At 40.0% G+C, this 25,263-nt stretch overlaps 1 protein-coding gene across 2 annotated transcripts; it reads left to right on the top strand.

The window, feature by feature from the left end:
- The first annotated feature begins 490 nt into the window (after positions 1-490).
- Positions 491-24,524, top strand: mylk4b (myosin light chain kinase family, member 4b). 2 transcript variants are annotated; one of them, XM_029428894.1, is made up of 13 exons: positions 491-871; positions 16,322-16,397; positions 17,182-17,590; positions 17,694-17,923; positions 18,957-19,062; positions 19,641-19,734; positions 20,953-21,062; positions 21,186-21,327; positions 21,739-21,809; positions 21,923-22,051; positions 22,193-22,424; positions 23,043-23,091; positions 23,199-24,524. In XM_029428894.1, the coding sequence occupies exons 1-13, from the start codon at positions 734-736 to the stop codon at positions 23,207-23,209; spliced, it is 1,797 nt and encodes a 598-aa protein (XP_029284754.1). In that variant the 5' UTR covers positions 491-733; the 3' UTR covers positions 23,210-24,524. The 2 variants fall into 2 exon arrangements, with proteins under 2 accessions (XP_029284754.1, XP_029284753.1); XM_029428893.1 differs by lacking the exon at positions 491-871 and adding an exon at positions 14,281-15,014.
- The last annotated feature ends 739 nt before the right edge of the window (positions 24,525-25,263 follow it).

Raw genomic sequence — 25,263 nt, 5'->3', positions numbered from 1 at the left:
AGAGTGGATCTGTTTACATTTGTCTACAGGTGGTGTGTACTGAACATACAGCCACATCTATTGATTCCATATTTCTCCCTTTCACACAGTGTGGACATAGTAGATCCCTGAAAAACCTCACTGTGCAACATGTGGCCTCAGAAAGGATAAACTTAGCGCCACACAGATGCAAGTGTTTGTTTACATGCGTGCGTGATTGTCGACTTGTTTGTCACCGCATGCACCTGCATTGATGCATGCACACGTTTGCACCTATTCGTCAGGTATAGAGATTCAAAGCGACTGCCTGACAGTTATACTCGGAGTATGCATGAAGTGCTGTGTCCGAGGTTAAAGGATACCGCAGGGGTCTCACCAACATGCCAGTAGCAGCAAGAGGCATCTGATTCTGCGTACAGCAACGACACCCTGTACCCAACACCACCTGTCCTGTTCTCGTCTCAGAGACAGCGTGTTCTCTCCTTTTAGGTCCTGTGGTGGGAGGCAGGGAGGAAGCCGGCTGGTGGGTGAATGGTTGGCTTGGTGGGTTCTTGTCCGAGTCTGTAGTGAGCGAGAGACCGAGTATTCAATGCACAGCCACAGGAGCATGACTATTTCATAATCATCGCTCACTGTCTCGCCACATGTCAACAACTTGTTGCACGCCACCTCCTTTGCCACAGGCGGCAGAGAGCCTGAGATAAGACAGCCTGTGCAGGCAGACAGCAGGGACAGAAAGAGGAAGGCTTCAATCATGGAGAACTTCCTCAGGGATAAAGATATTTGGATATTAGGGAGTGTTTGTCTGATGGCTACTTTCCTGTGGGGACGGCTGTGGAAATTATTCTCCACCAAGAAGAGGGGAAGGACCACGGCGTCTGCAGACGTACAGGTAATACAGCGACAGAGGGTCCGTGCACCTGTGCTACATGCAAACAGGTGAATTTGGGAACATGCCAGAAGTTTTTATAATCTGAATGAATATCAGAATGGTTGTAAATGATAAAGACATCAACACATCTTTGTTTATTGTAGTCAGCTGTCATGTTGAGGATTATGACTAAGCCCGACAAGCTGCAGGCCTGCATGAACCGGAAATGGACTAATGGATGTTATCACATTACCACCCGTACGGATAATGCCTTTATGCCAAAGTGATGCAAACTAGATTGTTTCTTTCCTTGTCACTTTGACAGATTTGGCTTGACGTTTTCCTGTTTGATCGTCTGTTAGATAGCAGGAAATTTGAAAAACCTGTTAGAATGAAATATGGTAGAAAGTTCGGCCATAAACAAAGGAGCAAGTGGCGAGGTCGTGGACTGGATGGGATCCAGGAATTTAAAGAATTACTTAATATCACAACTATGAGTATTTTTGCACATTTTCATTATTTATTCTGGAATGAGGTGATATTACATTATTTGAGTAGAATAAATAATGTCCATTTCAATGCAGATCTGAATCATGAGAACCCTGGACACGTCAACATGTTCTCGTCAGCTCTGGCATTTTTTACTCTGCAAAGACAGTTTAAGTAAGATGAAGAGCAGAATTTGACAGATTTAGAGGATTGGACGCACTGGAAGATGAATACAGACTACTTTTTAAATCATAATACAGTGAAATATTGTTTGCATTGCATTTAGGTCTGCATACTTCATAGCAAAGATCTGGCTAGTGGAACAGAGCAGTGGCTGGAGTCATTGCATGTAAGAGGCCTTATTATCATACTTTTCGAAAGAAGATCCTGGAATATCTGAGCTCAGCAATGCTGGCGTTATCCTAGTTTCTTCTTTCACTCTGAGAAGAGGACTTGTGTTCCTGGAGTTTCAGAACGGGTCTGGATCATGTAGAGCATTACTGATTAATCTGGTCTGTGTTTACAGGCTACAGCTGTTTTGCAGAAATGTACTGTATACTGGCAGTAAAACCAATCGGCTGAGCTCTCCGTTTTATTTCTGCTGTTGGGTTGAACTTTGGCTTTAGATGACTGAACATGTTGCTTTAACGTTACAATGCAACACTAATAGTTGTTGGCAAGTGAAGCATCCATCTGTAGCCATTGTGTGAGCACGAGACAGTGGAAAACATCTTACATGCGTCACACACTTGTCACCACCATTGACATCTTAACTCCAGCACTTCATCCAGGCGAGCCAGTGCCCTCTACGCTACACACACTGTGTTTAGTATGAACCAGTTTATTATGTTAACATAATTCAGCAGGAGGCAAATGTAATTGACTCCTCATAAAGCGTGAGCGCTGTGGTGTTTTGAGTAGTTAAAGCCTGTAAGTGTCAGCTCAATAATAAGTCTCATTCTCCGTTGACAGTGGGATTATTACCGCTGGATTTATAACTCTATTTATCATTTCTACAACCCTGGAGAGTTTAGTCCAAATGTTTCAACATGTTGTGCTGTTCGGTTGGTTTTAAAGTGACTAAAATGGTGAGATAAATAATAGATCAGATTGGTCGAGGGGATTTACAGTAAAGTTCAAACTTTGATTTAAATCCTTTTGAAACCTGGGAGCAGAACAGATTAATCCTGTTTAAGTGGGATCTGTCCAACAACCCTGTTCCTCAGGTGACTGCGAATGAACTTTGCTTTAAACTTGAGTTCTGTAACCGTATTTCATTCATGCCAAAGTCCCACTAACCTGAATATAAATGGGAGCATCTTCAGTTCAACTGGGAGGATTATTTTCTTCAACTCCAGGTTTACACAAAGCCTGCAGTATCCTGGGAAACACAAAGGGACAGGAAAGCCCACGTTTCTGTGAATCTTTGCAGAGATTTGGCAGCTCCCCTGTTGTTTGTATCCACGCAACAGAGACGTTTCTGAGTCTATTAAACTAAGATAATAGTTTTAGTCCAGTCACTTTATTGCTGTTAAGGTAACAGTATTTAAATCAAATGCAATGTTTGTATATGGATACTTTCAATCAGCATCAAATCATAAAAGAGATGCATCATCTTTATCCTGATCTATATCATAAAGATAATAGACAAATCATTGTCTACCTAACTAATGGACATAAATTACTGAGCAACAGGAGAAGCTGTTTGAGTGGACCATTTTACGTTTTATTTTTGCACACAATGCAATACTGCATTTGTAGTTTTGTATCATTTATATGTGTTGAACTGTTGAAATGATATGGACAGTTAATGTGATACATCTTTTGACTTATATCTTCAAAATCAAGAAAAGAAGTTAACTTGTATGCTTGTCTTAGACAGGCTCGTCCAGAGTAAACTGTACCTTGTGCTAATGCACGTGAGCACGGCTAATGTGACAAGGGCTTCGCCTGCCTCCAATTCTCACACTCGCATAGCTCAGACCAAATTAGCACAAAAACTAATAGAGGAGGGATCGAGGAACAGAGCCAGTGACATTTTTATTTGATGGATTTATGAATTTAAAAAGACATTTAGGAGTTAATATCTGTATTGGTGTTAACTTTATTAGATCTTAGAGTTGACATCACATTTAAAGAATACAGCATCTCGAGTCCGTCATTTGAAGTATTTCTGGCTGGAACTCAATGTTTAGGTCGAACATCTAGTGAGTTGGAAACATCACAATTTCAAAATAGAAAAGACAGGATTTGTATAAGCATATAAAAAGGGCATAAAAAGCAAAGTGCTAAAGTGATACATATTAGCGAACACATTATTATTATTTTTACTTTAATTGCACTCAAGACTAAGTCATATTTTCACCACTGTTGTGAATGTAAATATTAAAACATTAATTTACCTACTACCTACTGGAGTATGATGACATGACCACTGAAGATACCCTGTATTAAGACTTAAGTATTAAAAGCTCAATTTCTAAGTGTTTATGAGAAAATGAATGTTCTCCTCAGTAAAGATGAGTCATCAGTAATTCTGTTTACAGTGTCTTACTGTATTTTACATTGATCAGTTATATAGACTACATTGTGTGAACTGAAGGAAAGGTGGCCTGTAATGAGTGTTTATTTTTAATAAAACTAATTATAATGTCACCTACATTTGACTTAGACTTTTAATCCTCAGCTCTCCAGGCTCCATGTTTCCTCCTCTGTGTCTTTGGTATGAGGACTCCGGGGAATGTGCTGTTTTTGCCTGGACTCCTCTGGCCTCTCGGGTGGTGTCAACTTTCAACCGTTTGCATAACTCATTACCAGCACGCTGCTGATACACAATAGTGGGGCCAAATACACACACACACAGACAAAATCACACACACTCAGTACACACAAGTGCAAAATGTGCTTGCTGGTCATTGACCTGTCTTATTTTCTGAGGTGAGTTGCAGAAGTCCGTCAAGTCAAATAAAGGTTAAGGGTTAACATCATTATCATTTACAATGATTATTTTGTGGATGAGTTTAGGACTGCCTCCGAGGTTATTTCCTCAATCCACAAAGTTGTCAGTAGCAAACTGACAGGTAGAGACAAATACCAAAAGTTTTAATTATCCTATTAGGTTAGAAATGCTTGCCAAATAGTGAAAATATGAATGTGCGACCTATGTGTGCGTGTGCCAATAGCAATGCTGACTTTTCCTTGAACCTAGTATTACAGGAAAATCCTGTGAATGGTTAACAGTCATATTAACACCATTAATGGAAGTAGCATCCTCTACTAGACATCAGGTTATGATACAGTAAGCCAATAGGAAACCTTGAAAAAAGACAGCAACACCAGGGGAAACATGCATGTCTCGGCTGGTGGGTGTGAGGCAACAGAGAGAAGACCCAAATACAGACAAAGCAGGCAGACTGGTAAAGTTCAGGGATTTATTGACCGTATAAAAAAAGCCACAAAAGCGTCGCATTACACGACAGTTCATTTAGCTGATACTTTTGTCCAAAGCGACTTACAATAAGCGAAAACAACCAAACTCAGAACAGCAAGAATCTTTCAAGTACAATAACTTCAAATAAGCTAAACCAATTTAAGTGCTACATACAGAAATTAGAAAAGATTATTATTTATTTATTTATTTATTTATTATTATTGGCTAAGGTGCAGTTGAAACAGATGGGTTTTCATTTTTTTTTTCTTCACTGAAGATACTAGTGATTTTGGTTACAGCATAGAAGTGCCAGTAGACGCCATGACATGGCTAACAAGATGAAAAGTAATATGATAACAATAAATGATTAAAAACCAACTAATTGGGACTATCATGAACTGTTTCTGTTATCAAACTGATGATACACTCTGTCACTGAAATGTACAGACAAAAACAGCTAGTGCTAGGTTAGCTTATGTGTGAAGCAGCAGCAAACAATTATACCAAAATCAGCCAAAACATTCAGTTGAAAACAAATGTCAGCACTACCAGAAACACTTAGCTTGTTGAAGAGAGGCAGTATTCCCCTGGTGAATTAATCTTAAGGACTCCGACAGCCCAGCTAAAGCCTCTGAGAAAAACACTGTCTTGAAGAATGTTTTAAAACAAATAGACTGCGAATGAGACGAGAATCCAAAATGGTGGCAACAAACAATCTGAGGTGACAAAACCGTTCTCTTGATACAATACATCCATGGACAAAACTGTTTTCTGAAAAACTGTACAACAGCAGTCCAGTAAGAATGGTTTCAGTAATTGGCAGGTGTAAAAAGATAGATTTAGTTAGTGGTAATGTACACTTCTATGTAAGGTTGTATCAACAGCATTTAAATGATTCGAGCTATAACATGTGACACATTAGACCGTGTAATATGTGATGTTATTGGCCTTCTCAGTTGCTGGTTTTTACATGTTGTGTACGTACCAACTAGAGGAAAACTTGTTCACACGTAGTCTTTTGAAGTTTGTATTTGCTTATTATATATTTATTTATATTATATATATATATATATATATTATATATTATATATATATATATATATATATATATATATATTTATTTGTTTGTGATGCAGAAGTGTAGTAGCACAAACATTTATGCTAAAGTCTTCATCAGTGTGAATAGTCAAAGCTCATTTTAAATGGGTGAATTCTGGCAGGTGCACATAATTAGAGCAAACACTGTGGTAGTACGTAGCAGCACATGGAACCGAGGCCTACTGTAGCCTACATAGGTGTAGGGATATAGAATAACACTAATTAGTTAGTTACCTTAACATTAAATCAATACCTCTCTGATTGTTTAACTAGAACATTTTAAATCCAGATAAGTACAGCTTCACCTGGATGCCTTTAGTAATGCAAATCACACATTTAAAGGAGGACAATGCAGCAGCAGCAAACAGTGGGGAGAGCAGATTAATTAGACCGCCCTTTTTCCAGGTTAGCATTGCATGTGGAAAAAGATGGAATTTACAAATGGAAGACAGTTTTAATTGTGATGGATTATTTAACACATTTTATATCTGTGCAAATTGATTTTCATATGGAAATTACTAGCTGCTTGATTTAAAGGAAAACCCCATTTGAAAGTCTAAAACACAATGATATTGAGTATTAAAAATGGTGCGCAGTGATGGGAAATAGTGACACTAGTGAGGTTGTTTGGCTTGTTACTTGGAGAGGGCAGTGGTAGTGAATGATAGCAGGATGAAATTAAACTGGATTTAATTGAACAATTCTAATCTCATACACTTTTTGTCTAGCTGTCCAACTTGTGTGTGCACTTAAAAACACATCTGGTGTTCATACACAGCCCTGGCTCTGTAAATGGGAAAAAAAACAAAGTGTCTTGTGCCGAGCCACACCACACTATTCCAGCCTGGGGAGTGCGTGCTCATGCACATGACGGGGGAAAGGCCATGTATGTATAAAGAGAAAGACAGTGCAAGAGAGGGATGGTAGATCTGGAGGGGGTTATTGTGAGGGCTGTGTATTGTCAACAATTTGGTGATAGGCTTATGATTCAATATATTGCGATACTATTTGCCAGGCATTTATATATTGCAATAAAAAATAAAATAAAATAAATAATTTAATTTTACGAAATATGTCGTAAAGAACACACCACCATATGCATAAATCTGAGATAATGCAGTCAGGACAGTGAGATCTGAATTGATATATTTTACTATTAAATAAAATCCTTGTTTTTGAGAATCCATACAGAATCACAAAACATAATGTCTCAATGAAGTGTATCGATATTTTCTTACACTCCTAGTATTTCTTTCGGTGGCATTTCTTCAGAATTGCTGACAGTCGTTTCAAGGACTGTCATGAAGTCACAACTGAAGGTGTTTATGATCTGTCACCATGCACAGTAGGTCTTATGGCAAACATAAATTGGATATGTGTGAATACACGTGTGTGTACGGGTTAGTTGCTCGGGGTTCAAGGTAACAAGACGACAGCTGGGTGTGACGCTCCACCAAAATGCCTTCCTATTGCTTCCAAATTCTCAGGTAGTCATCAGCAGGTTCTGTGGTGGAAGAGGAGTCCGAGGTCTGTGGCCCTCTTCTGCCACCCAGTGGTAGCAAGACAGAAATGCACCTTCCTAACAATTACAACACCATATAGCCTGCTGATGGTCTTGCACATTTTAGCTAATTTACTCATAATCATACACTTGACATTTCTGCTGACATTTTTGCAGCAGAACAAACCTGATATTTAGATTTTTATAAAAAGGGCTTTTCTTTTTTCAACTTAGGTGGTCCATTACAAGGGGCAGCATTATGTTATTAACTATTGTTATCGAAGTTAAATTAGCCTACCGTATGCAGAAGAGACAATACATTGCAGTGCAATATATACAATATATACATGTTCTAAAAGAGTCTTAATAAATAAACAAAACATGAAGTTGATAACTCAACACAAACACGCGTACACAACTGAAAAGAAACATTTAGAAATAAAAAAAGTACAGTCAATTATAAACTATTTTAATTAAGTAAACAATGTTTAAAGAAATACATTAATGAATATTTACGGTAATACATTTATGTAGAAATAAACATGGTTTAATAAAAAATAAGAATCTGTTTTTCACACTTATTCATTTACACATTTATTTACACATGTCTCTTTTATTTATCTATTTATAGTTTTGGTGGATTTTGTTTTCCATGTGGAAGGAGTATCCTCGTATGAATTTGTTCAGTAGTGTCGTCTATCACAACATGGGTTGCATGTTAAGATTTCAAACACTAAATGGTAGCACAATAAGGCAACAATGTGACATATCTTGAAGTAATAGCATAATTAACTATTGTATATGTTCATGTTTACATTTTCCTCTCAAAAAGTATCAATTGCACTTTACATAATGCAGAGTTTATTTACTTGTTAGCATAATAAGGTGATTTCAGACAGTACAAAATGCATCCATTTCGTTTTGCTTCCCTTCCTCAAGTTTAACTCTTAAACCACCAAATTATTGAAGTCATGTTAACAGCTTTCGTGTCAATTACGATCAATTATTGTTTTTTGGGCCTGTTAACCTTGTCAAAGCAACATTTTAGATTTATTTTTTATCAAGCTGCAAGTTTAGAACACTAGTTTGTGCAAACACTGTGACACAGAGACGGAGGGAAACATAAGATCCTCTGCTTGAATTCTCCACTAAGCCCTGCTGGTTTTTGTGTGTATGTGTTTATGTGTGTGTTTTGAGTCGGTAGGATTGATCATTCCACAATGTCAGAGGCCACCATTTATCCTGAATCCTCTTTCAAACACCGATCTTGTCACGCCCAGATGTCAACATGTTACGTAAGGCTGACGGCGAGCAGCGAACTCACGATAACTGAGGGAAGTGTGTATTTAAAAGTCTGTGGGCATACTTGTGTTGCTTATGTAACACATGCTGTCCCCAGCACAAACACACACATACTTATATATACATACACACATTTTGTGACGTCATACAGAATCTCTATTCCATGAAAGGAATCTTTTAGTGTGCGTCTGAGGTCATAAAAGAGACCTGGACGAATGTTATCATAGCAGCTGAACTGTGAAAGTACAGACTGTCATCAGCCAGTGGTGACACAAGTAGTTTGTCAGATAGAAAAGCAGCAGGTGGAGCTACTGAGATAATGCGTAGCCTTCTTTCCAATGTCATGTACACGGCAGACATCCATCCTCAAGCACCAATCAACGAGTCAAAATATCTGCCATGAAAAACGTCTACTGAAAAAGCCACTGTAAAATGTAAATAATAAATGTTGTGCATACAAGGATTCTGCTTAGCAGCCTGGTGTTAATCAATGTAATGATGACATAAAACATAAGGATAGAGAAGAGGAAGTAGTGGAATATATTTAGGCACGGTGTCGTCCATCACATGTTAAGGTGCATCACAACTCGCACCTTTACCACTGAGTATGTGGCACTTTGGGTAACACAATGACGCCCATGTCTATAATGCATTATAATATGCTTATTGCAATGTATTATTATAGTTATAAGTTATCAGTGTTTGCTTTAAGTAAAGTAAGAAGACATATTCTTCATTCTAAAATGTCAGTGAGATAACAGCCGTTATGACGTATGATACTTGATCCTAAAAGTCATTATAAAATCCTTTTATAATGTGTTATGATGTTGTCATAAAGCATAAATATTTACAAGTGCTTATAAATATAATTATACGGTGCTCTAAGCTCTTTTAACGCATTATGAGCATCTTTATTATGCATTGAAAGTGCTACCGCGTTTCATTTGCCGTTTATGTGATACCAGCTGCCGGTGAACTTGGGGAACTACAGGCTTTACTAGTTGTCAAGGATCGTCTGAATGCAATTATTTTTGGTCTCAGTGTTTGGGACGAGTCATCATGATGGTATGGTGAATCCTTTGTGGGCGGGGATGCCATTTGAGGGGGAAACCCTGGATGATTCAGGGACCCCAGAGCTGGACCAGGGCCCTGGAACATGCCAGAGATCAGAGAGCTGTCACTGAGCTGTTGTCAGGTGGCTCACAATTTCTATTACTAGGCGCACCTAGTAGTCAGTTTTATTTGAGGAGTAGACTTAAATGGATAGTTCAGATGTTTTGAAGTGGGGGTGTAGTAGGTACCTATCCATAGTCAGTGTATTACTTACAGTAGATGGCAGTCAGCACGCCCTCAGTTCGGAGAGGAGTACCAACACAGAAGCTAAGCTATGTATTGCGCTGAACGGTGGCATCAGAAAACATTTTTCAGCCACCTAAAAGAAAGATCCACCAAAATAAAAAAATCAATAACAGTGTTAAGAATATTTTCACTGCTTTCGTTTTCCGTGAGACAGCTATACAGTCTATGTTTCCGACAGGGAACTGAAGCCGTTAAGTATGCTCTTGCCAAAGCCACCCGACTAAAATTACTGTGTCTGGTGGCTTTGGCGAGAACATAGATGGATACAACGGCTTCAGTTCCCTGTTGTAAAGGTCTCTCTGACAGCAAGGGTTAGTGGTTAAAAAAATGTCCTTTAATTTAGGTGGCTGAAATATGTTTTGCTTACGGCATCGTCCACAACAGTACATTGCTTTGCTTCTGTGCTGGTACAGCCCCACTTCAAAACATTCAAAATATCTCTTTAACTTTTTCAAAGATGGATCAAATAAGGGCGTATAGAGTATTAATGCTCTATAAGTGATTGGGGCGGCAGTATCAGTCCTTGGCTTGGGAACTGGAGGATCACCGGTTCAAGTATCTAATATGAACACGTACCTGGTGAGGTGCTAGTTCGCCTCACAGGAACTGCCATTGAGCAAGGCACCAGACCCCCACATATCTCCCCGGGCGCTGTATATATAATAGCTGCCCACTGCATCCTAATACTAGGATGAAATAAATGAGTCACCTGTGTGACGATAAAAGGAGGATTAATTTCCATATACATGAATATAAAGACTTGAATAGACTGTCATCTTAATGTTCTGTAGTTTGAACATATTTAGTGAAAATAGAAATAAAAGCCAGGTAATAAAAAAAACTGTGATTCTGTCTTTTATAGAAGATAAACAATCTTTTCTGCAAAGTGTGTCGGATAAATTAAGTGCGCTAAAAACTTCAAAGTCTCAAAATATCAAAATATGCGAATACTTGAAAATGTATACCAGTTTTTTTGTTGTTGAAAATGTGTACTCGACTAAAGCTGCTTCACTGTACTGTACTCAGCTCACAACAGCAGCCATTAGCGGGACACACGTTTGTTGCATGTCACATTATTATCTATTATTGAGGCTCTGGGATAAAGCTTGTTGCATTCATGCTGTTCAGGTCATTGCGCTGGAGTGATATTGGATTACTGGACAGTCTGTGGCACTAGAATAGAATAAGAATGAATGTATCTATTGTCTGTGTCTTCCTGCTGAGTAACTCTATATGTGGTGAGATATCACTCTCATTCCTTAATAGTGCTTCTATACCACACTGTCTCGTCTTACCATGGAACCTTTTCAGTCTGGGGATTTCTGCGATTGTCCAACAGGTTGCAGTCAAACCACCCACTGCCATCAACACCTGACCAATCAACCATCACCCTGATCCACGTACTCATCGCTCTTTTAAGCGTCTATCTTGCAGGATTGTTTTATCAGCCATCTATAATGTTTTTAACCAAATCTAGTGGTTGAGGTCCGATATAAGGAAATAATGGATGAAGTTGAAACCATGAATATGACAACAGGGAAGGGCATCTCCCGCACTAGATCAATTGGTGTCCATATGGGGCACCGATGAGTACATTATGGCTCTCATACCACAGCCCTTACCACCGGGATAAAGGAATACAGTGTTTAAAGGTGCAGCGCCACATTCTCCATAGAGAGGGGGCATCATTTCACCTCTACTTCAAATAAAATCTTATAATATTCACGTCTGAATCCAAAGTGGCAGAAATGAGAAAACGACCCCACACCTTCGTCCTCGGGGCAGCTCTGCTTCTTCGTTCTTTCTTGTTGGACTGACAGCAGACTGGAAGCTACAGTGACTCACTATTGCTTCTTGAGGTAAAAGCATTGTTACAAGACAGGATGGGGCTAGCTGTTAGCATGCTAATTTCCGTGGATATCTCTGCAACGCAATACGTAGACGTCATAGCTGGCTGCTCTGCTGCATCAACTTGGCCTGCCTCAGCTCCACAGACGCTCCACCTCTTTGTCCATTTTTGGAAGTGCCCGGAGTTAGGTGGAGTCGGCACTGCCCCCTTTTCAAATGGGGGAGCCATTCCGGGGCCAAATGCAATTTTAGAGGTATAAAATATATTAGGCACAACTGTTACGTATCAACCCCACCCCCATAGGTTTGGTTCTCCAAAAGACGAACGATACACATATAAGAATATACTCAAGAATATTTATTCAGTGTTAACACACATTTTATTATACAGCTCTCTGGGGGTAAATGTGCAGTAAAACATATGGAGGAGGAAAATAATCGCCACAGTTGGGCGGGCTAGGGCGGGGTCCAGGCTTAATATTTAGGGTGCAAGATGGTCCGTCCGGAGCCACCCACATTAAGGATTTACTTTGGCTTTGGAAACCTCTGGGTGACGACTGTTGAATACATGGTTTAAGGCTAATCTCAGGTGAAGTGGCACTTTTAAATGCCTGGATAACTACAGTTCATAGGAGTCTGTCAAGCTCTGACAAACAAAGACATATTCATATTTACAAGCCAGGTTAATGTCAAAGCTCTTGGTGATCAGTGATCTCCTCTGTCCGTTCGTATTCCCACGGTATTTACTGTACTCTGCACTTGTCCTCTTTCATTCTCACCTTTGCTGGTAAATAGGCACGGGGGATACGAGTGTTAAACCTGACATCTGACAAGCTGTTTGTACAGGAACAGTGCGAGGGACAGGGTATAGGTCAGGTTTTTCCGGTGCTAACAGATGGGGGCCAGTATATAGGCGCCGGTGCTTTGTCACCCTGCCCACTTCAGATATCAGTGAGACGTGTTAAAGTTTTAGGCCAATGTGCACACTCAGACACGTCCCATTAAGTGTCAATCATTTGTGTGTTCCTGAATATGAACGTCCGTGTCCATGTGTGTATGTGTGTTAGTTCGTCCCTTTATTAATTCCCAGCAACAACACATGTAGTAAGTTTCCTGTCCCACAAGCCCCCTCTCTTCTGTATCAACAGTTCTTAGGTGTCAGTGGTATCACCTGTTTCCTGTTTTCTTCTGTTGTCTTGTCCCTCGTTGCACGGACAGTGACTCTATATTGGGAACCATGCAGGCTGTTGCCAACTCCTATAATGAAACCAATATTTTAAAAATATCCTCCAATAAATTCCTACTAAGTTCCTCTTTGAATAATGTTTATGTGAAATCATTTTGTTTCAGATTCAGTGAGCTATTTTTTCTTCTTTTTACAAAACATAATTTCTATTTAAATACAACATTCTGAATGGAAACAGAGTTTTTTTGGTAATACAGAGAATTGGGCAGGATCTAACTAATTTAAAAAAAAAGTGGAAAATACATATTTTTCTTTACATTAATGTTTAATATCCTTATATAACCATTCCTTAAAAGAAATGAAATAACATAATTTAGTGAATACTTTAAATCATTTTTAGTTAACAAAGTTTTTTGAGTTTGGGGATTGTTTGGCATGTAATAATATTTAATTAATGAAAATATTCAACAAAGGGGGCAATTTGTTAACTTGGTATAAAGATACATTTTTTGTATGAAAAGTGCTTTAATAAGTATCCAAGAAGAATTACTGCAATACATTTTTCTCAACATTAAAAACAAGATTTTTTCTTGACCTTGAGAATTTGTGGCGATTATGCAATTGTGTTCTGCTGACACATCAGCAAATCAGAGGTGAGAACTGTATGGTATTTGACGAGGTTCAGAAATAACCACAAAGCTTCCGTCTACAACAGAGGTTCAAGTGGTTAATAAAGGTTTTGGGGCCCTGCACATGCTAGCACCTGTCAACCCACTTCCTATTATGGAACAATGTGAAAACTATATTCTCCCATATATAATTGAAAATAAGATCCTTGTTTTGCTCTATATATATATATATATATATATATATATATATATATATATATATATATATTGTGTTTATACTCAGACTACTACATCGGCTGAAACTTTGCACAAATTCTTAATCATCAGATTGGGTGTTCTTCTGTTCCTCTTTTTTATTGGCCGTACATCTTATTTGTTAGTCTCACTTTTTACAGCGTCATATTTCAGTCCCAGATTCTTGGGATTCTGTCACCTGACTGAAGGGCTTTTTAAGTGTCTCAAATGTCACATAGCGATCCTCTCCAGCATCTCTCCTTAACCCACATCAATCCCCAACTGCACACCAGAGCCCTCAGCTCTTATCACTGGCCACTCAGTCCCTGACGTCCACGGGGGGCTGCGCTTTAACAGTCATTTGCTGTTCTTAAAACTCAACTCTGTGGTGCGGTGTTGAAGGAGAGATCTCTGTTGCTCTCTCCGCTTCTTTTCCTCTCCCTGTAGCTTTGCTGCTAAAATGTTTTTTTGCTGTCGTTTCCACCGAGCCTGCGTGAAAGTGAAAGGACTTGAGTAGTGAAACGTTTCTGCTGTTTGTGACGAGGTCTGCTCTTAAATCAGTCATGAGCTCCAGCCTTGTCAACTCTTTAGCCAAAGTCTATGATCGAAATCCTCTTCATGGTCAGAAGCTTGGTGGAAGGAAGCTCTCACTTAATGGATCAGACAAGTCCCAAGCGTCTTCATCATCCCCATCCTCCCCTCATGATGCCGCCCTGCACTGCGTGGAGATCCGAATGGACTCGCTGAGCTCTCAGATGGAGCGCTTGCTCAATATGCAGCAGACCGTCTTGACCCGGCTGGATGGCTTGTCCCAGGACATCAGAGGCATGGGTCAGGATCTGGCCTCGATGCGTGAAGATGGGCATGGGGACAGACGTGGATCTGGGGTGGACGCGGCGTGCAGAGTGCTGTTTGGGGCCGTGGAGAGGGCCAGCGAGCGGATGGAGAGTCAGGGAAGCAGGCTGGAAGGGGTGGAGAGGCTGGTGGAGGGCACCCAGCAGGTGATCAGCTTCATTGGGGAGGTGGTGAAGAGCTCCAGGCTGGTGGAGCTGCTGTTTAAACAGCCTGGAAAGAAGGCTAACAAGAAGGTGAGCGATATTACAAGCAAGGTTTTTCCTGCAAGAAGTGGCCTCAAAATCAAATGGGTTTTTATTCATCAAGCTCTCATCTCCAACGTCGAGTACTTTGATGAGAGTGCAGTGCAATGTTCTCATTGTGGTTCTATTACTGTGTGCTGAGTCACTGCTGGCAACATGTTGTCTAGATGCATTGGGATCATAGTGTCAGATGTATTAAGTACTGTCCCAAAGGTTTCAGATCCTCTAGATGGAATATGTGACCTGTTTGCAGCGACATTATATACTGCTGGCTAAAACCTGAAGATTTTGTAGGTAAAGTGCATGCCATTTCCTTTCTTTGCGTCTAAAGCATTGCGACTCAATCCTCATAGTTCTGATATGGCTCCTTGTACATCTATTATTAGCTCTGCTGTGCTTCAACATGTCGTTCTCTGGAATGTCAAGTATTTTTCCTTTGTGCAGTGATTGCCATTTGTGTCTGTGGTGTACATGATTAGAGCCAGACTGGTTATCTCAACCAAGACTTTATCTGCAGTGTGTTGGACTGCATCTGCAGGCTCGGTTTAGCACGAGTCTGGTTCTGAAGCCACACCTAGTCTGCATCACATCGTGCATGCTTCTTATTGTTAAACCTTGGAGAGATATGAAGAATGTACCGTGCAATATGAAGAATGTACCGTCCAATATGAAGAATGTACCGTGCACTGTTGCATAACTTTTACTGCCTGTTGTGTGTGAGACGGATTATCTTCTTACATACTTGAATTCTGCTGATTCAGAAGCTGTTTTTAGGAATGGATGTGTGCTTATGCAAACAGATGTATTACACCCGGCAGTCTCTGTAAGACATATTAAATGACAGAGAAACCACAGCACATCTTTTATGCCTACCTATAAAGTGTCCTGCGTAGAAAATATATTTTTAGTGATACTGCATTATGTTTTTAATCACTTTATACGTAGGAAAGTGACTAAAATTGTTTCTCGTGTCGTCTACTACAGATGATATGTGACCTTTCCTCTTTCTCCTGGAGGAGGCATCCGTCCCACACAACATTAAACTTGAGTTACGGGGGCAACCGTAGCAACACTAACAAACACTCTGGGCTTGCTGTCTGACTATTGTGCAAATGGAAACATGAATGACTACGCTGTTCCAGTCAGAAATCAACTCAGAAATGACTTTTGACCCCTTTCACAAGTAGAAAGGAAATGCTGCAAATATAATAGCAATGCCAGTTTGGACCTTGTTCAAGTGTTGTCCACGTCCATCCATTGTCTAATGCTCGATCATTGTTTCTCCCTTCAACAACAAGGATGACAAGGATAAAGCCAAACTGAGCCTGAAGGGCTCAAAGGCCCAGAAGAAGAGGAGACCTGCTGACCCGTCAGGTACACAGGACACTTTCACTCACCAGAGTTTATACTGAGACGTGCACACACAGCGTCTTTGTTCTTTGACGATCTGCTGGAAAACATTTGGACTAATACTGATGTTTGGGCATTTAAAAATCTGATGATATATCACCAGATCTTTTTAACATAAACACATGTCTTTATTCACAAACCACCCCATATCTCCTTGAATTCTAGAAGAAAATTCTTGATAAATTGAAGTACGAATGGATAGAATATACAGCTTGAGTTGTGTGAGAGTATGTAAACCAATGTTTTGATATAGTTTTGCTGTTGTTAAACCCGGCCCCCATTTACTTTAATTCATCAAGACTTTTCTACGTTTTGTGATTCTTTGCTCACGGTGGAGGGATGCGAGAAAAGTAATTAATATACAAATGATCATTTTGTGGGTGAAGTATTCCTTTTGAATAAACAATCTTGATACATATCCCTTAGAATATTAATTGTAACCAAGATAGTGGGACATTTACAGTGAAAATCAACTTAGTCAAAGTATGCAATGGTTTCTAAGTTACCTCCAAACCTAATTTGGCATTTCATTTTGCCATCCATAGAACCACTGGTGAGGTTAAAGATATTGCATAAAATATATACACGTATATATCATGAGTGAATTTTATCCATGCCAGGGGTCAAAACATTGAAAACTACTGTTTGGAATTTTATTTTATTTAGTTTTTAATGTCGAAGCAATATAACGTCCATACAGAGTGGCCATAATCTCTTATGGTTATTTGCTTTGTTTTTCTCACGGCAGACACTTCCTCGCTAAATGAGCCTGTGCTGCAGGAACAGGTGGAAAAGCTCAACAGGCAGAACACTGAGCACTCCCATGAAAAAGCAGAGGCTGACAATCAGTGGGAGGAGGACAGAGGAAGTGGAGGAAGAAGACAGGAGTCGGCAGAGCTGATCCTGGACGGACCACACGCCTTTGCAGCCGAGTCAGAGGACAGGAAGAAGGCAACAAAGGAGGAAGACGAGGGAGATATCTTTGAGGACTCACAGTCAGAGGAAGAGGAGGAGGAGGAAAAGGCAGAAGATGTTAGTCCAGAACAGGCTGGAAAAGTGGAGGATGATGAGATTAAAAAGCATAAAGGAGAGCCAGAGGAGTCGTCAAAATCGGAAAAGGCCCCGAGTGTCGATACCTCTCTCCTACCACAGGAAAGGTATTTTTAGCCAATCACAGTTGACCCTAATGCTATAGTTTAAGTCACAGAATATTATAGAAATATTCAAGCACTCAATGTTTTCTTTTATTATCATGTGTAGCTCTGAGGAGGCCGGCGATGTGGCCACTTGCAGCAAACGTCGTGTCACAGAAGAAGACCCGGGGAAGGATGAACTCAAAAAAAGCAGAGTGGAAGACAATGAAGTGAAAAACGCTGACGGACAGGTGGCGGAGGGGGGCGAGCCTCAGGCCTCCAATTCTGACGAAGTAAAGACAGAGGTGGAAGAGGAGGGGAAGGAGGGAGAGTCAGCAGTGAAGGAATTTATCATTGGTGAGACGTTATGTTTTTACAGTGCGTTGTCACTTAATGACTGTGGGCATGTCATTGTTTTTTAGGGAATATGGTTTTGCAGCTTGTTATTATTAGAACTTTCATTTTGGTAGGAATCAGGTGATAAGTAAAAATAATACTTAATAAATAATGTTAAGTTGATTAGTGAACAACTTTTATTGTGAACTTTAACTTTTTAAAGTTAAGGCAACCTCCGGCAACCGTAAAAGTGAAACCACTTAGGAAGTGCCTTAAACCTGCATTCTTTCAAATGGCCAGCAGGAGGCGACTCCACTGGTTTAAAAAGAAAGAAGTCCGATTGTATAGAGGTCTATAAGAAAATGACCCGACTCCTCACTTGATTTATTACCTCAGTAAACATTGTAAAATGAGTTATAGTCTTAATCGCTAGTTCCAAGTCTTCTTGAATACAGCATGATGTTCATTTTATAAACGACGGTCCTATTTAGAGTAAAATAGGCCGTAAAGCAGGGTATGACACACTCTCGTCCGGTTTGTGTGTTGTTCGCTAATCTCGAGGCTTCAAAACCGTATTCCACCAACTAATCACGGTGACTACGTCCACTTCATATGTACAGCCTATAGTCAAATCCTGTTGTGTATATGATGTTATATAACCATATACAAAAGGACACAGATGCCATATTTGCTTTATACAATTAAATCAACAGCAACATCAACTTTGTTTTAAGGCGTCTGCTTTCTATGCACACGGATTCACTTGTGTGCCACACTGTGTGCAGACTCTCTATGTAGACCCAAATTGGTTGTTAGTTAGTGACATTTAACATTTCGTGCCTCAGACTTCGAAGCAGGTCCAGTGTCATAACACCATGGCTGTTCGAGCGTCACTGACCTGTCACTCGACATAGCTACATTGGCATGCAGCTATTTTGATCTACTTTGTTTCTGGGGGCCTCTTCCTCCATCTCTGTCTCATACTCTCTGTTTCAGCAACAGCATATTCTTCTTTTTTATTCATTATGTCTATATTTCTTTATGGTTTCTTCAGATTCAAGCCCTCCACCGTTAGCACCTTTTGAACACCGCATTGTGACTCCAAAACCCCATCAGATATCCACCTATTACACTATCAATAGAGACGAAGTTCTGGGAGGGTGAGTACCACCGGATACCCGGCTCGCAAGAGTTTGCTTTCATATCGCTCGGTTACAGCCACGGGCGCTTCAACACATCGGCCCTCTCTAATGAAATATCAGAGGATCTCACAGCCTGTGAGGGGACGCCTAATAGTATTTTCCAAGACCTTTTTATTGCCCCCACAAAGGGCATTGCATTGTGAGCCTCAGGGGGGCACTTGCAAAATAGCGGGCCTCTCTGATGTATACACAGTGCTAAATCCTGCTTCTCAAGATGGAGATTACCCCTCTGCACGCAGGAACATTTTTCAAATGACTGACATTATGGCACAGATTATAGCCCTAATTACTGTATGACTGAAGAAGCCATTATGTTTATTAATTACAATGAATTATATTATTATAATTAATTTATCTGAGCTTTTTATTTATTTTTACAATTAATCGATTATTGTTTGGTTAAAAAAGAGGCCCATCACAAGTTCCCAGAGCCCAAAATGACATCTTAAACTTGAATGTTTTGTCCTACAAACAGTCTACCTCTGGTATCGACGTATGTGTTTGACTCATCTGTGTGTTTGCCTTTCTTTCATCAGGGGACGTTTTGGACAAGTCCACAAGTGCGTAGAGAACTCGACTAGTCTGATGTTGGCTGCCAAGATCATCAAAGCCAGGAGCCAGAAAGAGAAGGTGCAATAATGATCAATGAAAACTGATTACTTAACAGACTTACATGTTCACCAATGGCATAGGGAAGCCTGTTTCCACACACGGTCTAATAGATGGTAACTTTTATCATTGGTGAGCAACATAAAGGATCACATTTTAAAAATAGATGCAGCTTAAAAACCCAGAAGAGGGCGTGGGCATGTGACAATTTGTCAGCCTCTTCATGTCTTTCTAGCTCTGGGTCGTCCGAAAGTGACGTGAGAGAGGTCAGTTCTTCAAAAAGCTCAGAGCCGAATGAAAGCCCACCAAACACACAGCCAAATGCTTGTCTGGCTCATGTTGCTGTTAGCGATCATCCGTGACAAAACTAACTGTGCGGGCAAGTCCTATATACGCGGTCCATATAGTTGATACTATAGTTTGCAAGTATTAGAGCCTAAAGTACGACCTAAAAAAAGCTTCCCTCTCCCCAAGCTCATGATGCCAGCAGATCTTAATTTATCTAGTGGCTTCATCCTTTTTTTCAATTCATCTCCTGCAACATTTTGGGATGTACATCCGAATCAGAATCAGGGTTATTGCCAAGTAGCTTTTGACATACAAGGAATTTGTGCTGGTGTTTTGGTTCTTTTTAGTAGCTTTTGTGTGGAAAGCATTTACTGTGAAGCAGCTGCAAGAAATCAGTTTCAACAGTAGCTCACACAATAATGGACTACATTATACATTACCTGTCTGGCTCGGCAAAGAAGAGTAGATCATAAAAAAAAACAAGGATGTGGAGTCAAATAAATCTCCAAACAACAGCGACTTCCATTTTACACAGAAATGAATAAAGTACGGCGGTGCAAGGCTTAGATCGTTACATTTTGTCCATCCTCTATATCAGGGTGCTAGATTCAGATCCTTTCGGATTTTTAAAGAAGTCTTTTGCACACAGTTTAAAAACGATGGTTCACACTGGGAACTGGATGTTACTCGAGGCGAGGTCTAACAGCATAACGCATGTGAGGGATACAAAGTGCAAACTTTGCTCTTTTTTTTACAGAGAGAAGGAAAGCCTTCTCCTCTCCCTCTTTCCTCTCAAAACCTATTCTTACATGAGCCCCTTCAAACTGCCATACACTTTCCCACCTAACCAGTCTTCACTCCACAACAATCTATTTCAATGGTTAACAATTATACTATATGTGATATAACTGACTTCTAAATGTTTCAGTCTTTTGTCTCTTTACCTCTCAGGATGTCGTGAGGAATGAGATCCAGGTGATGAACCAGCTGAACCACGCCAACCTCATCCAGCTGTACGCCACCTTCGAGTCCCGCCATGACATCATCTTGGTCATGGAATAGTAAGTCAGGGTTCCTGCATGCGTGTGGGTGCACAGTATGTGTTCATATTTGTTAATACAACAAAGTTACAAGCTCTGTCCTGCTCTAATTAATAACACATTTGCCTTCCCTTTGTGCCGTAGTGTGGAGGGAGGGGAGCTGTTTGACCGCATCATTGATGAGAACTACAACCTGACAGAGCTGGACACGGTGCTGTTTATACGCCAGATCTGTGAAGGACTGCAGTACATGCACAAGATGTACATCCTGCATCTTGACCTCAAGGTAAATCTACCTCAACGTAGGATCATGTATTCTCACGGTCGGCAATATCACTCATTGCATCAATCATTTTAAAATCATATTCATTTATATACCAGTTTTTTTGTTGCCTTGCACTCAAGGCCCCATCTTTAGGTTTACTGTTTTTCAACCCAAAGCCAATTATAATACCGTTTTACATTATTTACACTTTAAAAACCATTAAAAGAAAATGTTCTTTTGGATGACCGGATTCTCTAGTGCTAAAAACATTTGCAAACATGGCTTTTCTTTCCTGTTTGAATTACTATTCCTCTTGGATGTGTACACCTCAGAGCGAAGGATTTGTCTATAAACAGTATACAAAAGCAACAATTTATATTGTAATTATTTCTTTATCTGTGATTGTAATCCTTGTCTTTTGTTCCTTTTCAGCCAGAGAACATTCTTTGTGTCAGCAGAGTTACCAACAAGATTAAAATCATTGACTTTGGCCTGGCCAGGAGGTAAAATATATCATCTACTTACAGTTAAAAGCTTTGTTAACTTTCATCTTTCATAAAGGACTTTCTCAGCCCGAGATATATCAATTATATTTCTGCTCTTGTGTCTCTGACAGGTATAAACCCAGGGAGAAGCTGAGGGTCAACTTTGGAACACCTGAATTTTTAGCTCCTGAAGTTATCAACTATGAGTTTGTGTCATTCCCCACAGACATGTGGAGCCTTGGCGTCATCACTTACATGCTGTGAGTGATTCTCTCACGCACGCACGCACACACACACACACACACACACACACACACACACACACACACACGTGTATATATATATACATATATATAAAAAGACACAGTAGTATTTCTGACATGTGTTTATTCTTGGTCCAGGCTCAGTGGCCTGTCTCCGTTTCTGGGAGACGACGATAACGAGACACTGAACAACATCCTGGCCTGTCAGTGGAACTTTGAGGAGGAGGAGTTCACAGACATCTCCGACGAAGCCAAAGACTTTATCACCCTTCTGCTGGTGAAGAGCAAGAGCTGGAGGATGAGCGCAGCAGAGTCCCTCAGACACCCCTGGCTGTCAGACCGGAGTCTGCACTATCGACTGAATCAGAAGGTAATGACAGCTGGACAATCACAGCTTTTTTAAGATTAAACAAAGCCATTTTAAAATTCATATTACATTTATTTGTTAATCAGTCTCTTAGACCTCAAGGCCACCAGGGCAACCCTGACCTTTTATTTAAAGGGGACATATTATGAAATCACTTTTTCAGTGCTTGTGCACAGACATTTGGGTATCAGAAGTGCTTACCAACCAGCAGTTGCATCAGAATTAATAAAAAATAAAGTGTATTTGGAACATTAAAGCATGTAAACATGTTCTAGTAGAAACCCAAAATACAACCATGAACCTAAAAATAGGCATAACATGTCCCCTTTAAATGGCATGATTAAATAATAATAATATAATATAATAAAGTCAATTGATCAATTGCTAGTGATTATGCACTGTTAAGTTCTACACTTATTCCACACTCCTGAAGCTCGTTCCGTGCATGTTTAGAAGTAGTGCGTTAGTGTAGACACCATTCTCAACCTGAGGAGCAATATGTGGGACAAAGCACAGTGACAGTTATTGTATTATTGTATTGTTTGGTACACAAACAAGTGTTCATACAGGTACAGGTATTTACACCAATGCACATATTCACTGGAGCCTCTCTCATTGCAGAAAAACAAGTGCCACTCCACACATGCTCCTCCTCCAGAGAGCCAGACGGGTAAAATCTATATTTTCCGTTTAGTTAGTGATTAAAGCATCAGTTATTCACCGTCTGGCTACGGACGCATTTAAAACTTGCATTTCTTTTTTCTGATTCTCTCCTAGAAACACTGTGAGGCCCTCAGCATGCCTTTTGACAATGTAGAGCACAGGAGCTCAACACTGGACCAATGCTGCTGTACCTGTATGGCTACTGGATAACTACTCTCACATCCTCATGTGTGCTCGACTCCACAGCTTGTACTTCTTACCTGAATAGTGAGGCCCGCAGGAGAAAAACAGACTTGTGTTTAACGCTGCCGTCGGGCACAAACTTTCTGCTTGCATGCTTACTGTCCTGTGCAGAACACAAAACTTAAAACTGACTCGCTAGTCGGTGGCGTGTAGAACCACCCGTATCGCAATGATGAATCCAAAATATTAGAGACTAAAGACCTGAACTACTTCTACCACTTCTACACGCACCACTGAAGAGTAAAGGAAAATCCGCAGTTTAGCGTCAGACAAATGCTGTTGTTCTCCCTCCGGCAGTGATCAGTGTGTCATGTTGTCCTGGTTTGTTGCATGCTTTGCACTTTTTGGCCTATTTCTTCAAGATCTAGCAAACAACTTTAAACACAATATAGACTGAATGCCATAATATATTTTTGTGAATACAGATTTTCTTTTCTTTCTTTTAATTTTCAAGTCTTATTAAAATGTGTTTCTTTCTTGTTTAAGGTAAACATACATGTAGAACTTGATTGAAGTTGAAGTCACACCACATTAATTTATTTTGTATATAACAAAAACACTATATACTCTCATTTCCCTGAACAGTGAGAATATCTCAATGACTGAATACTTCCCTGTTTTGAGCCATATTCAAGTCGCATTTCTGGTACATTTTCACTGTAGACTAGATTTTCTTCTGTGTGCGTTCATGCCACTAGCTCGCCTTCACTTTGGCAGTTTGGAGTAGCCCTCTCACCTTCCATGAAGGCATAACGAACAACAGAATACTACCTATGAATGACTCATGTTTATGACTGAAGTGGATTCTTATGTTCATTTATTTACTGGTTCAACACCAGACTGTACTTTAAGTGCAAAGCTTTTATTTAAAATGGGATTTCTTTGACTGGAGACAAACAGGATTTCACAAAGTTCTGCACATGTATGCACTGAATGTGTAAATGCACAGTTCAGCTTGATGGAGAGCCAACAACAGAGCAGAGGCGACATCAGTCGATGCTTTATTGTCCCATTCTTTCCAAGACAAGTTGGATGAATGTTCGTCAATTGCTGGCTGCTCCAATTGGAAACTGAAAAGCTTTGTGATTTTGTTTATTTGAATTTATGATACCTTTTTCAAGTGTTCTTGTGTAATGATGAGACATAATTAAATGTAGAATATAAATAAGCAAAAAAAATAAAGCACACTAGAAAACATTTGCAGTGTTTCTTACAGTGCATTTCTTTGCAAATAAAACTTAATCATACAATTGTATGACCATTTGCATGAACGAATTGTAAATATATATGAAAGGCTTTGCACACATACTGAGAGTGCATATATGTATTGTGACGTCTTGAGAGGTCGGGAGCTTTCCTCTGGGAGCTCTGGAGGTGTGGGTGCACGAAATGAAGACAGCCAAAACGTAGTTGTCAAACTTAAATCCAGTGTATTTAGTTCTTATACAGGTTAACTTATTTCTCTACAGACAAACAAAACAAAACAGGTATTAAAATCAAACCCTCTCGTCGTCTTCTATTCACCTCAGGCATTGTCTCTTCTCGCTCCACTGTCTCCCTCCCCCCTTTTAGCTGCTGTACTAGGGCAGTCAGCTGATATGGTACAGCTGGGCAGCAAACCTTGTCCTGACTGCCCTGATTGGTTTTGCAGTCTGGTGGCTTGTAATCCCAGCTGCATCCACCGGGAGGTGGATATCTCCCATCTATGACCCTGCCTCTCATGACATCACAGTATGTCTATCCACATGTTAAAATGTATATTATATTTTTTATATCCCTGTATGTCCACACTCAGCCGAAGCTTTGAAGAAAACAAGAAAAGTTTAAATCTGCATACTTAGATTGCTAAAGAAGGAACACTAAATGTTTTAACATTCCAGAGGCAGTAATAAGACATGATGAATGGACATGTTGCTTCCTAAAGATGAGTGGAAAA

Source organism: Cottoperca gobio, chromosome 4 (genome assembly GCF_900634415.1).
Source record: "Cottoperca gobio chromosome 4, fCotGob3.1, whole genome shotgun sequence".
Taxonomy (NCBI): Eukaryota; Metazoa; Chordata; class Actinopteri; order Perciformes; family Bovichtidae; genus Cottoperca; species Cottoperca gobio.
The sequence above is the reverse complement of the archived record's forward strand: the minus strand, read 5'-3'. Positions and strand labels throughout refer to the sequence as shown.